The sequence below is a fragment of the Candoia aspera genome, chromosome 2 (genome assembly GCF_035149785.1).
Source record: "Candoia aspera isolate rCanAsp1 chromosome 2, rCanAsp1.hap2, whole genome shotgun sequence".
Classification (NCBI taxonomy): Eukaryota; Metazoa; Chordata; class Lepidosauria; order Squamata; family Boidae; genus Candoia; species Candoia aspera.
The window spans coordinates 6092678-6109046 of record NC_086154.1 but is presented as its reverse complement, the minus strand read 5'-3'; the positions used below and the strand labels follow the sequence as shown (position 1 = coordinate 6109046).

Here is a 16369-nt window from a genome sequence, read left to right as displayed (position 1 = left end):
TTGATTTGGAGAGAGCCACCGAACAGCTGTCAATGGCTGTGTCCAACTTTACAGTTCTGTGTATAGATTGCTCTCTGGATTGCCTTGAGCTCCAATTATTTCCCTATTGCTGATTTAGATACAATGTGGTTTTGATGGGTTCATGTCATGCTTTATACTACTAAGAATTAGTGAAAATCATTGGATCTTTGTTTCATTTTTATTAATAATATTTCAATAAAACATAGAAAATGTCCTTATCAAAAAGGGCCTTTATTAATCCATCAGAAAGTTTATAAAATAAAAGGCAAGCTTCTGAGTTTTCCAAGAAGACGTCACAAAGCAAAATGGTTGAAAATCAAGCGGGCAAAGGAATGCTTGAGGTCCATTTGCCCAAGTGGTTTGATATGAAATATTGGAAGGTTGGCAGACAACAGTTGAGTTCTGGTGGACAGAGAAATGATCTTAGTTTCTTTGAGGGATTTCCTGGAATATCAGAAGAAGAAAGAATGGGAGTTCCCTCATGTCTCCAGCTTTTAAAATAAAAAATGTCTATTTTTTGCCAATACACTTTGAGTGGTTTATCCTCAATAATAATGATTCAACGCTGCTTTTTTTGTAGGACAGGCCAGTGCTTCAGATCCAAAACCACAAAGGTGCGTTAGGTGTGGATGTAGGTACACACGCTACACCCACTGAAGCCTTCAAGAAGCTGCATCTTTTCTGGGACTCACAGATGCCACAGGTTCACATCCATCCCAGAGCACCTCAGCCATTGGTGCCTTCTTAATTCAGATGAGTGTTTTCCAGGGACCGTGTCAGTCCTGTCCAGCTCAGGACAAGACGCATCATCTTCAAGGCACTGACAAGTGCAGCGTGAGCACCCGCCCGTGCCCAATATGAAGCACCTCTGCAGAATTGGAGCTGAAGCATGACACTTCCCTATTTTGGCCTACTGATCTATATTATTATTAAGATTTATTATAGCCACACCCTCTAAAAGATTTGGTATGCATAGAATCCTAACTGCATCAATGTGATAGTCAACGGTATTACTGCCGGGTGATCTATATGTTTTTTATTTTATTATTAATGTATTGTTGTTGTTATATTTCTTCTCTATAGTTTACCATCCTCCTACCTTGTTTTATCCCATCTTTGTTCTAAATTCCTTACTGTTCTTTCTCCTGCTATGTCACATTTTGTCCCTCTCCCCACCCACTCCAGGACATACACTTCTGTACACACTGCTGTGTCCTGTTCACTGAACAGTGTGCTGCCAGTAATTACTTCCTGGGTTTAATTTCCTTGTGATTTAACTCAACTGGCATGGTAAATCATTCATAAGAAGCTCCCTGAAACTAGGCAGGCCTGGCCATGGAAGCCTTTAAAAAAATGAGGAGGTTCAAGTATTTTGCACTTTGCAAAAAAATGAAATTCACAGCCAAAGAACATGCTGGATTTTTCTATATAGAACCAGATTATACCCATAGGCACGTTAAATATAAGTGTGAATATGTGTGTGGGTGTCTATACACACACAGACACACACACAGGGCTGTGGAGAGTTTCTCCTTTACTGCTTTGTGTATAGCGCCCCCCGCAAGTCTGCCTTCTCCAACCTGGTGCCCCTCTGAACCACTGGGCATTCTGGGAATGTTGTCAGGAGCCGTTTATTAGCCAGCTAGAAATAATCCATCGTCCCATTGTTTGCTGTGAAGCCCTTGGAGCCCCATCTCCTATGCAACTTTTGCACGTACGTGCGACTTCTCTTCAGTTTACCATCCACCAGTCAGAAAGCCAGAAACCAAACTGCCCAGAACTTTGGAAAGGTGGAATTAAGCCAAGCAGATTTCTTTGTGGAAAAAGTGCTCTTTTTTGATCGGTGGACAACTCAATGGCTGCTTGGCCAGGATGCTTAAACCACGATTTCTAAAAAATGCCATAGTGGCCGGCCTTGCACATCACATTGAATCATGATGTGTGGGTATATCAGGATAAGCCAAAAACAAGCCACAGGGCTGACGTGTGAACTGGGCCAGGGTAGGTGACCAAGAGAGTTTGGGGCTGGGTTCATATATCCACCTAAGCCATAATCTGGTTTCTGTTATGTTTTGGATACATCAGGGACGTTTTGGTCTGCAAATCCAGGTTTATGACTTAGTGGGGTGCATGAGCCCAGTCATTTGGGGATAATTTCACAAACTACTATTAAGCAAACCATGGGTTTGTAATCCGACCCACAGGAGGGTGTCCAGGGCTTTCTACCGCATGCTTTGCTTTATTACTGCTCAGTTGCAAATATCCCTTTCTTGATCAAAATATGGCAGTGCAGACATGAAACAGTTGTACAGATGAAGGTACTTACTTAGAAAAATGGGCAGGAGAACAAAGATGGGAATATACTTCTTTGGAGCAGAGGAGCACAACTTGGGATAATCCCCCAAAGTTTGGGATGTGATCATCCACACACCTCCTCCAAAAGTGAATTATTCAATGCACAGGATAATATTAAGTAAAGGAGGAGTAACTATAACTGAATTTAAATATAAACATATTTAGGTTTTGCCCTGATCCAGACCACCTCTTTACCCTGGCCACATTCACTGATAAAAGGTTGCTTCATGAACCTAATTGGTGGGAGATGTAGAAGAAATTATTAATTTTGAGAAAAACCCTTTAAGAACAAAGGTTTCTTTGAGTCCTTAGAAAAAGGATAGGATCAATGGACTCTGGTTTCCAGTGGTGGTCCAAACCCCAGATAAGGGGTGCTCTGATGCACTAGCAATCTTTGCCCCCTTTTAAACCAGTGTTTCTTAAACTTTTTGCTCTCAGAACCCCTTCCTTTTAAAAATTATGGAGTGCCCCAAAAGAGCTTTTTTTTGCATGGGTTATATTTATCAACATTTACCGTATTAAAAATTAAAACTGATGCATCCGTAGAATATTTATTTATTAAATCATGTAAAATATTAAACCCATTAGACATTAACATAAATATTTTTTCATGGAAAAAGAAACTATCTTTTTAACAAATTAAATATTGTAATGAGAAGAGTGACATTGTTCTAAATTTTTGCAAGTATCTTCAATATCTGGCAAATAATTTTGATTTTGTGGACCCCTGAAGGTCTTGGCGGACCCCCAGGCATCCTTGGACCACACTTGAAGACACACTGTTTTAAATCATTCTTACTGGCAACCCTGAACAATTCTTGTAGCAATGAGTTCCCCCAGTCCACAAAGCACTGCGTGGAAAAGGGCTGCCTTCAACCTCTCACTGGGGAGTGGACCAGTCCCATCCTCACCACTGGTCACATGGACAGACGGCCTTGGGGAGCTGTAGTTCAGCAGCCACCAGAGACCCCCAGCTGTCATCTCCCTTCAGAATTAAAGGACAGAGACCTAGGAACATTGACCCAGGAATCTTGGCTCACTCTCCCGCAACTTGGTGCCCTTTAGGTGACTTCATGAATTCCCAGGGTGAGACTCCAGCTCCAGCCAACAGCATGCAAACAACCCATGCCAGTTCATCCCCCTCTGGGCTGCAAAGCAAGGTTTGACCCCAGAGCAAGGCAGTTGAAAGTGGAGAAGCTTGGCTTTGGCCTGGAGACACTTCAGCTCCAGATGGTGACAGGATCTTGGATACCTTTGCTTCTTGACATAAAGACTCAAGCAGCCAGAGAGATGGGGATGGGCAACCCACAACCCACAACCCACCCAACAGCCCTGGTTGTGCCCCCCCCCCACACCATCTCAAGGATGTGCCACTCAAAGGTAGTGGAAGAATAGCCAGTTTCCAGGGTGGTGATTTTTGTTTTTCTCAAGAGTAAGGGTGGAACTGGAGTGGGAGGCCTCTGGAAGGGAATGCTGCAGAGCCTGGCTTGGGGAATTTGTTCCAACTTTTCCATCAGCCAAGGGATGCTCATGGGTACGTGTGCATGGTGAACACCCCACTGAGTCACATGACTGGACCAAGGAGGAAGCAAGCATACAGGGATGCATTTGGGAAATTTGGGGAGGACATTTTTCTCTGCAGCCCCCACAGCCTGATCTGACCTGTTTTCAAACCTGATTTTTCTTTTCCCAGCTTCTCCCACTGTATGAAATTTGGCTCTGGTCTGTCCAGTTTTTGGAGCATTATCCTGCTAATGAAGTCTCAACCCCCTTTTTAGACTTTCTTTTGAAGTTTCCTCTGGGTTGGAAAGACTAAAAATGAAAAGTGCAGCCTCCAACTACAGTTCTCCTGCCCAAATATCAGGAGGAAAAAAAAGAAAATGTCACCAACTTATATCCATGACTCAGCCCCACCAGTCTTTGCATTGTTATCCTGTTTGCTGTGGCCACCAACCATGGCAAGCTCACCACTCATGTTTTACAGCTTAGTTTTTGGCTTATTCCATAAAACAGATATCGACCATGGTTAGTTTAGTCCAGAAACCCACACCGGTGAGAAAGTTCTTAACATAGTTGAGGAAATGGCAGATGATCCACACTTTGCCATGATGCGTCTCCAAGGGACTCCAGATTTACTGTAAATCCTTTTTTTCCCCCCAAGTGTTCCTTTAAAAGTGTAAGGACTTTCTAGGCATTCTAGATAATCTATGTAGGGCATATTATTTGGATCCTTTAATACCAGAGACTCAGCACATTTCCACTGAGAGGTATGACTGTACTGTTCTGATACATGGGAACTTTAAAAATCGTTTTATTTCAATGCACTACTCTTCCTGTCAGCATTTCTATATAAAATACATAAAAGCAGCTGACACCTCCCAGCCCCCATCTAACAAGCTTGGCATAAAGCTCAGCAGAGGCGTTGAAATGATTTTTGCATTAAATAAGACGGTGAATTATTTCATCTTTAGATGGTTGATACTAATGAAGTTTTAGAGGTCCAGGTCCATGGGCTGACCAGCTGCTCAAAAGAGAGGAAGACCAGCAACAAATCCTTAAAAAAGGAAGAATTAAAGCTCATCACATTTAGCTTTTGTGGCCCCATAACAATGAAACCAGAAATCCCCAAGGAAGAATCACCTACCTCCACTTTTGTTCCACAGTGGCTTGGATTTCAACTACACAGTTTTTAGGTTCCAGATATGGTGTTTCACCATCAAAATGAATGGATGCTGATTCATAGATTTTAGTCTGTTTTGGGGAAAAAAGCAATGGCACCATATTCACCTGAATGGCAGACCACCTCCCACCAAAACCTTCCTGTCTCCATTGTGAGCTTCTTGGGACATTTTACTCTTATTTTAAAGATACATTTCTAGAGGGAAAGAACTAGAATTCTTTTTTCAGATAAACGTATTATGTAACTGAGCCAGAAGCAGGGAGGTGTGAACAGTAATATGGTACAGAGGTAGCTCTTTAATTAACTTCTGGAACTTGCAAACTTTTTGCAACGTGCCTTTTCCGCACACAAAAAGGATGCAATTCTGAACATGAGAGACATTACAGTACAACTATTTTAAGCTATAAATCTCCCAGCGACCATTAGATAGCAGCAAAAAGATCAACTGCTGCCCTCTGGTGGCCATTAGGAGATCTGCAGCCCAAACATGAGAGGCCTAATCACCCAACAGACCACAAACAGAAGCACAATGCAATCCTTTTGAGCCGTGGTGCCATATCTGTGTTTGTTTTATTTTATTTATTTATTTAATTTTTATCCCTTTATTACTTTTATAAATAACTCAAGGCGGCCAGCATACCTCATACTCCTTCCTCCTCCTGTTTTCCCCACAACAACAACCCTGTGCGGTGAGTTGGGCTGAGAGGGAGCGACTGGCCCAAGGTCTCCCAGCCGCCTTTCATGCCTCAGGCGGAACTAGAACTCACAGTCTCCTGGTTTCTAGCCCGTTGCCTTAACCACTGGACCAAACTGGCTAAAGGATAAAAAAATACAGAGGGGATCACCCAATTTAGGATAGTTATCCAAACTTGTGAGATTTTGGAAACCTTTCAAAATCTGAAAACACAATGAAATTTCATATGACTTGCAATATTTTGACCATTTTTAATTTACTTAAAAATGGGGGTTTCTGTACCTGCTATCTGAAGTATGTCACTGTGCCACCTTGCCTACTCTGATGAATTTGAACTCTCAAGGCCTCTCCAGGGCCCCATAGAAGTAATATTCACATTGCCTGTTACCAGATCATTTTAAAAGATTTTACAGTAGAAGCTGGGTAATGTTCTGATGCTGGTGGACACATTTTTAGAGCATTTGCAGGCATTACCACAAAATAACTGACCTGATGGAGAATTGCCATCAATTCAGTTACTTCCAAGGTTACTGTCTGCAATCCTTCCTTATTTTCATCTTTTTTTATGCACAGATAGAGCTCAAACATACCTGTGTGATACTGGCTGAAATCAGAAGCATCTTCATAAATGAGGTTTGATGACAAAAGTTGTGCTGTGGCTTTGAAGCCTCCCAGGCTCCCATTAATTTTAATTTTTAAATTAAAGTTAGTTGGGGCAGGGACCCTGCCACACAGCAAAGAAGAAACCATAGGCACTGGCATGCTTGCTTTAGAGAGGAGACCTGGATGTTTGCTACTCGTGACTCTAATTCCTCCCTAAAGAGAGACTTCATCTTTATTTTTGGCAACCAGAAATAATGATAGTCTGGAGCAGCTGCATTTGCTTGGATCAAATTTGAGAGCTCAGTTCTTCCTTGCAGCCAAATATTCAATTATTTGAACGTACTGTACTGTACTCATACGTACTGTATTTTGGGGGACCTGCCCTGGCCAGGTGGATAAGAATCAAGCGAAATGCACATGATCCATTAAGAGAAACAGAATCTTAAGCCTATTATTTTTATATTGCTCTGTCAATACTTTTACATTTAAACCGGTATTTTAGACGTGTTGTTTACTTTGTTTTATCTGTAGTCCGTTTAGCTGATTCATGAGATTCTTTATCATCTTCCCTTATCTTCATTTCTGAGTTGCAACAACAATAAAAACGGGATTTGAGAGATTCTCATCTATTCACTGAGAAATATTGTAAAGCACTCCAAATTTTCTCCTGGATTAGAATCGTGCCGCAGGTGGCTCTGGAAAGAACTGGAATGCTGTGAAATGGGGGGACAACCTGGATTTAGGGAAGGAAGCCCCCAACCACTGCTGCGAGGATCCTCTCTCCAATACTCGGAGTGGATCCTTTGATGTGAATTAAGGTTTCTTTTCTCACTAAAGCTCTTCCCACACTCCACACATTTATACGGCTTCTCCCCGGTGTGTGTGAGGTGATGTCGCAGGAGGTGTGCTTTTTTGCGGAAGTTTTCCCCACACTCGGAGCATTTAAATGGCTTTTCCCCTGTGTGGATCCTTTGATGGGTGACAAGGTTTGTGCTCGTACAGAAGCTCTTCCCACACTCCGCACAAGTATATGGCTTCTCCCCTGTGTGAATCCGGCGATGCGAAGTCAGGCTTGTGCTGGTACTAAAGCTTTTACCACATTCTGAACACATGTATGGTTTTTCCCCAGTGTGGGTTCTTTGATGGAAAATAAGGCTTGCATTTTGGGCAAAACTCTGCCCGCAGTCTAAGCAGGTAAACGGCTTCTCTCCCGTGTGGGTTCTCTGATGGGCCATCAGAGTTGAGCTGTGACTGAAACTCCTTCCACACTCCAGGCACCGAAAGGGTTTCTCCCCGGTGTGAGTTCGTTGATGCAACGTCAGGTTTGTGTTCTGACTGAAGCTCTTTCCACATTCCAAACATTTGTATGGTTTCTCCCCTGTGTGGACTCTCAGATGGGACGTCAATTGCGATCGATGACTGAAACTCTTCCCACACTCCATGCATGCATATGGCTTCTCGCCAGTGTGGATTCTCTGGTGGCGGACCAACGTGGTCTTCTGGCAGAAGCTCTTTCTGCACTCCAGACAAGTGTACGGCTTCTCCCCGGTGTGAATGCGCTGGTGGGTGATGAGTGCCGCACTCTGACGGAAGCTCTTCCCACATTCCAGGCAGGTGTAGGGCTTCTCCCCCGTGTGAATCCTCTCATGCCTTATGAGGCCTTTCCTCTGTGAGAAACTTTTTCCACAGTCAGAGCATTTAAAAGGTTTCTCCTCTCTGTGGGTTTTCAAATGAGCGTTAAGGCTCGACTTGCAGCTGAAGCTTTCTCCGCAGGCCAGACACTTGCTGCTTCTTTTTCCCTTGCGTGCAGTTTCTAGGGCTGGGAATTCACAGGCCGCAGCATCCTGAAAAACAGGGGAGGGAAGTATCCTCTTTTCTTTCTCTTCCATGTTCTGGCTCTGCTTTTCCTCTTCCTTATCCACAGCCTTCTGAAAAAACAGCCCATGGTCTTCTCCCTCCATTTTGCCCTCCCAGCCGTCCCCGGCTGAAACAAAGAGAGAAGGGTGTTAAAAAGGGGTGGAGTGTCATCATGCAACCATAACTACCACTGTCACATTTTGATCCTCCCTCAACATGTCCATTTTATGTATATGTTGTTCCCAGTGGCTCAAAACAGAACTCAATATACTCAATTGAGGGGAGGAAAATCACACCTAGTTTCAGTATTACCACCAAACCAATGAAAACCTTGACTTGGATATGTTTGTTGACCAGAGTATTTGATCACCACAAACATGTTTTACTTGGTTAGATTTCAAAAGCAAGGCAAAGGAAGGGCCTGAAATTGGTTAATTAGTAAACATATGAGCCTGTCGAAATGACAACACAAAATGGTGACGTGGGATTTGAGATGTGATTCTTCCTAGATTCATTTCACCGCCTAATTTAACTTGCACACACACATGCACACGCACAAACATTTTTGGTGCCTTTGAGTCAGTCTTGACTCCTGGCAACTACCTGGAGAAGTCCCTGCAGTTTTCTCGGCAACATTTTTCAGACATGGTTTGCCTTTGCCTTCTTCTTCCAGGAACCGAGAGAGAGGGACTGGCCCAAAGTCACCCAGCTGGCCTTGTGCCCAAGGCAGGTCTAGAACTCACAGTTACCAGGATTCTAGTCTGATGCCTTAACCACTGCACCACACTGGGCCTCATCCATTATACTCCTGATCCTTTTCTATGAGTTCATGGTCCACACCAGGTTTTCCACTGAACATCAAGGGCTACATTCCAAAGGTGGGCAGGATCAAGATGGCTTAATAGGTGAAAGCGTGCCATCTACCCCGCAAGGCTTAAGGACTAATTTCACATCTAACATCAATCTCTGGTCACAAACTTCAGTAAGTCAAAAAGGGTTGAAATTTTGGGGTGCAGGGGTAGGCAGAGGCTACAAAAGGAGTGCTCGTAAACCAGACACTAAGCCACACTTTTTGCAGCTTGTTCTAAAGCAGTGTTTCTCCAACTTGGCAACTTTAAGATACGTGCACTTAAACTCTCAGAATCCCCCAGCTGGGAATTCTGGGAGTTGAAGTCCAGACATCTTAAAGTTGCCAAGTTGGAGAAACACTGTTCTCAAGCAAGGGTGGGGAACCTGCAGTTTTAAAGTGACAGGGACTCATTTCATATGCTTCCTGGCCTAATTCCAAATGCCAAATGTAAGAAATTGAGTGGGATCTCTCCACAGTGGTGTCTGCAGGATCTTGCCACTTTCTTAGAATGATGGATGCACCATCGTGGCCTTAGGCAGGCAGGTGATGTCATGGTATAGGTAGAGAAGGGATGGGCTTGCAGTGACTCTGCTTTCATCAATCTGACTCCCTTGCAATATCTCCTTCCCCCATGGATGCCACTGAAAAAAGAGTAGCCCTTTTGTCCTTGCCACTCTGCCCCATCAAAGCCCCCAAAGGAAGGTGATTTACCCAGAGAGGCCAAATTCCCACAGTTCTCCTCCATCACTTCCACGTGGAGGGCCCGTTGGTCTGGATCCAGCAATGCCCATTCCTCATCCGTGAAGTAGACTGCCACATCTTCAAAAGTCACCATATCCTGAAGGACAAAAGGAAAAGACATAAATTCTTTTTAAAATTATTTTCAGAAGGGGAAGATAAAAAAGTTCTGCCTACAGGCATAGGCATCCTGTAACACCCATCATCTCTTCCTAGTGACCCTGTGGGGAGTTGGACAAGAGTTGGAGGTCTGCCTGTTTCAGCCCATCCTCAGCCATGGAAACTCATTGGGCATGAGGACTAGATCAGTGAAGTAAGAAGCAGGCGGCCAAATGGGACCACTACAGGAAAAATGCAGAGGAGTCTATCACTCCTCCCATCCTAAAATGTGTTGCCCTCAACCCATCATCATGTACTGGTGGGAGAAAGAGGTATAAGATTTGAACCTTGGATCTGCTACCCGAGTCTCACAGTTGCTGGTTTTCTTCGTACTAATGACTTGCCTCGGATCTACATTAAAGCTATCTTCTTCAGAGCTGTATCCTTGAATCTTGGCCTGTGAGCCTTCTACTTCCATGTTTCTCAATGGTGAAAGGTGGGGAAATTAAGAGAGATGAAAAGGTTTCTTCATAGTGGGCATCCTTAAACAACAGAACTCTGTACCCCAAGTTGGTGTTAATGGCCATCAGAGGAGACTGCTATTTAAGAGGAGCCACCCAATGAAGTAGACTGGAAGGCAATTTAGGAGAGATTAATTAATTAATTAATTATTCAAATTTAATAACTGCCCATCTCCCCCAAAAGAGGGACTCTAGGCAGTTTACAATAAAATCAAGCTCCAAACATAAACATTAAAATCTCATAAAACCAGCCACATCACAATTATTATAAAATACAATAAATAAATATAAAATCCAAGATGGTATAAAATGCAAGCTGGTGGGAGGGATTCTAGGGTGCAAGCCACCCCCAAGAATGGTTGTTCACTTTCCCGCCCCAGGCGAGATGGCAGAACCAAGTCTTCAGGCCCTTCCGGAAGGTCAGGAGTGAAGGGGCCTGCCTCACCTCCGGGGGCAAGATGTTCCAGAGGGCAGGGGCCACTGCAGAGAAGGCCTGTTTCCTGGACCCCGCCAGATGAAATTCTCTTACGGACAGGGTCCACAACATGCCCTCTCTGGATGATCGGGCAGGGCGGGTCGATGTAATGGGGATGAGACGGTCCCTCAGGTAGCCTGGCCCCATGCCATGTAGGGCTTTAAAGGTGATAACCAACACCTTCAATTGGACCCAGAAGCAAACCGGCACCCAGTGCAGCTCGCGCAGCAACGGTGTTATATGTGCCGACCTAGGGGCACCAAAAATGGCCTGCTGTTTCCTGACACGCAGATACTCCATGTTCAGAAGCAGAATGCTGCTGGGTGTGCAAAAACAGGAGATGGCTGTTGCCTCCCATCCTGCTCTGGAGCATCTCAAAGCCACCCCAAGGGAAACCGAATGCTGGCCTAGAGTGATCTGACCCAGCTTCAGGGTTCTTCTGATTTTGTAAAGTGAAGCTGAGATGTTCCTAGAAAGGAATTCTTTAATGTTTCTAGTAACTGGTCTCATCAAACTATAGAGAGGTGGAGCCTTCCAGGCCTGTCTGTCTATCCAGCAGGCATTCGCATACCTGAAGAAGTCGTGCAGGAGCTGTTTCTATGCCATTTCCACATGGGTGCAACCACGACTGGATCATTGGCGTCATTCCTTCACCTGTGAGGGACACAAAAAGGATTTTCTCCAAACACTGAAATCCAGCATCCTGAAATCTCCACCCATGCCTCAAATCCAAATTTCTGGAGCATAATTTTCCCATGACAGCCCTTAGGATATTTGTAAACAGCAACTGCATATCTCCTACTGAGGTCTTTCAACCATTCTTGATATGTCTGTTTTTCAGTTCTCTGTTCTGGACATTCTTCAGTTTCTCCATGTCTGCCACACTTCTAGTTGTGTCCATGGACACACACGTCTCATTAAAACCTTTTTCAAGCATCCGTAATGGCTAAATTCTTGTGAGAGCTTGACATTCCCATATACAGTCTTCTGAAATCTCATGGGAGAACGCCAAACCTCACAGCAGCTACAGGAGTACAACTGCCTCAAAAAAATAAAAAATGGGCAATTAAAAAAAAATGACTTATGGGTACCTGCACCATTGTGCAATAGGAAAACAACATGTGAGTTAACAATGTGGCTGGGGAAGCCAGATTGGAAAAGGAGTGTGGTTTTGAAATTGGAGGAAGGAACATCAATAACCTGCACTCTGCTAGTAACAAATGCAAATGACCTGCAAGCTCTAGTAATAAAAGTCAAGGACCACAGTGAAAAAAAAATGGGACTAAGATTAAATATAAAGAAGACCAAGCAAATGACAACAGGTAGAACAATCATCAGCCTTAGAACTGGCAATGAAGATATTGAAGTAGTGGATAGCATCTGCCTTTTAGGGTCAACCACCAAGAGTAAAAGAACAAGCAGTCAAGAGATACATTGCAGATTAGCACTTGCTAGAGCAGCCATGAAGGCCTTGCAAAAGATTCACATGCCATGATGTGTCTATCCCTACAAAGATCAGAATCATGCAAGCCATGGCATTCCCTGTGACACTCTATGGAAGCGAAAGTTGGGCTTTGAAGAAGCAGGATAGGAAGAGTAGTGATGCTTTTGAGCTTTGGTGTTGGAGAAGACTCCCGAGAATATCACTGATAGCCAAAAAAACAAACAAATGGATCATAAATCAAATCAACTCAGAGTTCTCACTCAAGGCACAAATGACCAGGCTTAAATTATCATATTTTGGGGATCTTATGTGAGGACCTAGCTCTCTGGAGAAGGCTCTTATGCTGGGAAAGGTGGAAGGAAAGACAAGAAGAGGACGACCAGCAGCTAGTGAACTAGCTAAGTTACAATGATGGTGGGCGCACTAATGGAAGACCTGAAGGACCAGACTGGGGACAGATCATGGAGAGAATTTATCTATGGGGTCTTTAAAAGTCAACATTGACTTGATGGCAGATAATCAATCACTAGGTTGATGGCATGGACACTCGCATTAGTAAAAGTTAATTGAAGACTAGTCTAAGCATTCCATAAACAAATTAAAGCTATTTTATTTCAATGTGCTTTCAGTCCCAGCTGACTGACTGTGGGCAATCTTGGGTTTTATCTTGGCTTATCTTTTACAATTAATTTTTGTTTTTAATATTGATTTTGATTTATTTGTTGGTTTATTGCATGCTGTCCTTTGGGACTCAGGAGGTTTATAAATACAGTTAATAAAAATAAGTCATTAAAACTGCTGTCCCTTGTGAAACATTGCAACTGTAAAAGGCTGCAGATTATAAAAATCTTCCCAGATTTCAGATAGACATGAGAAAGGGAGATCGAGGGGAAATCTGCCAAGGCAGGTCTTACCCTGCAAAGAAGCAATCTGGTCACGCTCCTCCACAATCCACCTGAAAAATGTTCTGGGTCTGATGCTCGAAGGGGCTTTCCCCACCTCACTGGCCACATCTGCAAAATTTCCCTGCCCCTGGAAAAGAAGAGTAGAAGAATGGGATTGTGATGGATCACAACCCTTTTCTAAGGATTGTTACCTGCTCTTTACAGCTACCAGGATGAAAAGGTCCCACCTGCTGCTCTCCCCGAGTCTTTTCTTCAGCTTTACTCAGCAGGAAGCCTTCAGCGAGGGCCACCGCCTGGGAACTGGTCTCCGGCCCACATTCTCTAACCCAGCTCTCCATCTCTGGGGGAAGGACTGCCAGGAACTGCTCCAGGATCACCAAATCCAGGATCTGATTCTTTGTATGCCGCTCGGGTTTGAGCCACAGGAAGCAAAGATCACGGAGCTGGTTGCATACCCCTCGGGGTCCCCAGACCTCATGGTAGTCGAACTGCCGGAAGCGAAGGCATTGTGCATCCACAGTGCAGTTGAACTCCCCTGGCATCGCCTTAGCAGCCCTGAACTCTACCTGGCTACCAGTCTGGAGAGCATCAGAGTTCCTTCCTGGTTCTGGACTGGCCAATTTTTGCTCCATTTCCGAACCGTGTTCCACAGTAGCTCCCATCAGGAGCAGTCCCCTGAAACCTCTTCCCTTCTTAAGAGGAACAGTGTCTGAAGCTATAAAGAGCCAAGGTGTAGCACATTCTCAAAGCAGTAATGGATCTGGTAAGCAATCCTAGCTGGTAACTGCGGCATCTCCTTGTAGAGAAACTTTAAACCACAAAGAGCAAATGGAGGGGCAATAGAGACAGTCACACCTGCAAAATGGAGAACAAAACCATAAGCCTACTTTCCACAACTTGGGGCTTTCCAGATATGAACTGCAAATCCCCATCTGGAGGATACCAGGTTGTATCTGATTGAGAAACACTTAATTCAGTGCCCCTGTCATTTTATTTATTTATTTGCCTGTTAGAGTTACAACCTGTCTTTTCTCTAGGAGTTCAAGGTGTTATATATCATGCTATCGTCTACTTTTTCCCCACAACCATCCTGCGAGGTAAGTTGGGCTGAGAAGGACTAGGGAGCTTCCATAGCTGAGAGGGGACTAGAACCTGGGTCTCCCCACTCCAACACTTTCACCATTACTCCACCCTGCCTTTCTCCCTTCTCTTCCCTTGCTACTTTTCAATTTCCCATCATTATCTGGTTTCATTATCACAGAATCACTGAATGCAGTGCTAGCCACAGGATTCCAGAGAAACACATGCTTGAGTTAGAGTTGTTGAAAGATTTGCTGTTGGCACTTCCTTTACTCAAATGGGTAAGCTGAGGAAAAGATGCTGCTTCCCTCTTGCTCCAAAGCACCTTTTTGGCTTCAGATCTGCACATTCCTAATAGAAATATGGGACATTAGAGACCATCTACTCCAACCCTTATCTAGTGCAGGAATCTACCATCACTGCATCCCCAATAGATGGCCATCCATCCTCTACTGAAATTTTTCCTTTGTGGCCCATTGTAGAGCAGTTTTTCCAGCAGCATCCAGATAGCCATCCAGCCTCAGCTGAAAGACATCCAGCATGTATTCTTATTTCTTTTCCATTTTTCTTTTTTTTCCCCCTTTTACTGAGTAGAAAAACAAAGCAAAAGCAAAGTAAACAATCTACAAAATTTTAAAGAAAGAAAAAGAAAACTAAGAAAAGAAAATCATGCAGGACATATATTTATTTTTTTTAATCTTATAGCCCCGACAAAGACCCCAGGTCCTCTGATATTCAAGACATACTATATTTCACAGTAATCAGAACAAGAAAAAATAAGTTAAGCACCAATAGGACTGCAGACTAGACTGTAAAGCAAATCTCAAGCTCTCTCTCTTTCCCCCACACACACTTCTGTACTGCTGCCAAAAAATCTGCATGAATGTGTACCAAAGTTCCCCAGAAATTGAGCCAGGGAACTCAAAGTTTACTTTTCCTGCTCCGTATTTAGCCAGACGTTGAATGAAAAGTGCCAAGGAAGCGAATAACCAAATCCAGGTTTGAACATTTGTTCATCCAGGCTCATCCCTCTGCAGTAATAAAGCAGAAGTACAAATCGGTCTCCTTAACCAGATCGGCGGACTTTTCTTATTCATCTCCAGGGGCAGAGATTACAACTGTTAGAGGAACAGGGCTGCAGATAGGGGTGGGGGGTGGGGTTGGTTCAGGGACGGTTCCTGGACAGCAGCAGGAAAGCCGGCCTGCCAAAGGAGTTCCGGGATTCACACCAGCAGACGGACCCAGGTGTTTAGTTTAAAGCAGCCGCTTTCCAGCAACCAGTTTGAAACAGGAAGGGCCTCAAGAGTTTGAGCTAGACTTCCCTCCTCTGTGCATTGCATTTCACTTGAATGGGTGGTGGGTGGGTGGATGGGGGGCTCAAGACCAAGAGCACAGGATATCTGGGAGGGGGGTGTCTCTTGCTGCTTTCTGAATCCCCCACCACGTCCTCCCACTCCCTCCCCCAGGCAAGGGCCCTCCACATCTGGCCCCCTCCCCACTGCCACCACCTGGCCTCCCACCCCAGGCAGCCTGCCTCCCCTCCCAGCGCAGAACTTACCAGGCTTCCCGAAACAAAGACCCTTTTGCCCAGGGTAGGAAGGAAGGAGGGGCAAGGCAGGACAGGACAGGAAGCGACCGTTTTCCCCCCCTCTTTCCTTCCTCTTGGCCTCTCTAGTCACCTCGCCTCTCTTGCTTTAACCCTGACGAGGTGAGAAGGTGCCACATAGCCGCTCAGACTGGGTCATTCCTGTCCCTTCCTGCTGGCCATCCGTACTTTACTTAACGAAGTAAATTAAATAAAGATTTTAATTTATTGTTTGCATTCTTAAGGTGATTTGTCTCCCGAAAAGAGCGCGTTCAGACGCCCTCCACGTGTTCCGTGGGGAGAAGGCTTTCTGATTTTCTGTCAGGGAAAAAACTGTGCAAGCGTGTCGTGAAAGAAGTGCAGGTGGAAACGACAAAGAAATCCCGCACCACCGAACTCGCAGCTGTGCCACTGGCGGGAGAACCGTCTAGTCCAGTGTTTCTCAAACTTAGCAACTTTAAG

General features: G+C 44.5%; 1 protein-coding gene across 1 annotated transcript; it reads right to left on the bottom strand.

Annotated features, from left to right (window-relative positions):
• Positions 1-5886: 5886 nt before the first annotated feature.
• Positions 5887-15976, bottom strand: LOC134491935 (zinc finger protein 436-like). The gene is made up of 7 exons (XM_063296022.1): positions 15881-15976; positions 15255-15353; positions 13470-14097; positions 13252-13369; positions 11465-11547; positions 9772-9898; positions 5887-8337 (listed from the first exon to the last, which is right to left on the bottom strand). Exons 3-7 carry the CDS (start codon positions 13902-13904, stop codon positions 6980-6982), a joined length of 2121 nt encoding a protein of 706 aa, XP_063152092.1. The 5' UTR covers positions 13905-14097; positions 15255-15353; positions 15881-15976; the 3' UTR covers positions 5887-6979.
• Between the last annotated feature and the right edge of the window lie 393 nt (positions 15977-16369).

Bases quoted from the DNA above. Each gene is read 5' to 3' on its own strand.
- LOC134491935 (XM_063296022.1), bottom strand. From the start codon at position 13,904: ATGGGAGCTACTGTGGAACACGGTTCGGAAATGGAGCAAAAATTGGCC. The intron at 9,899-11,464 runs GTATGCGAATGC...TTTGTCCTTCAG, and splicing joins CTCCTGCACGACTTCTTCAG to GATATGGTGACTTTTGAAGA. The intron at 8,338-9,771 runs GTAAATCACCTT...TCTTTGTTTCAG, and splicing joins TGGGAATTTGGCCTCTCTGG to CCGGGGACGGCTGGGAGGGC.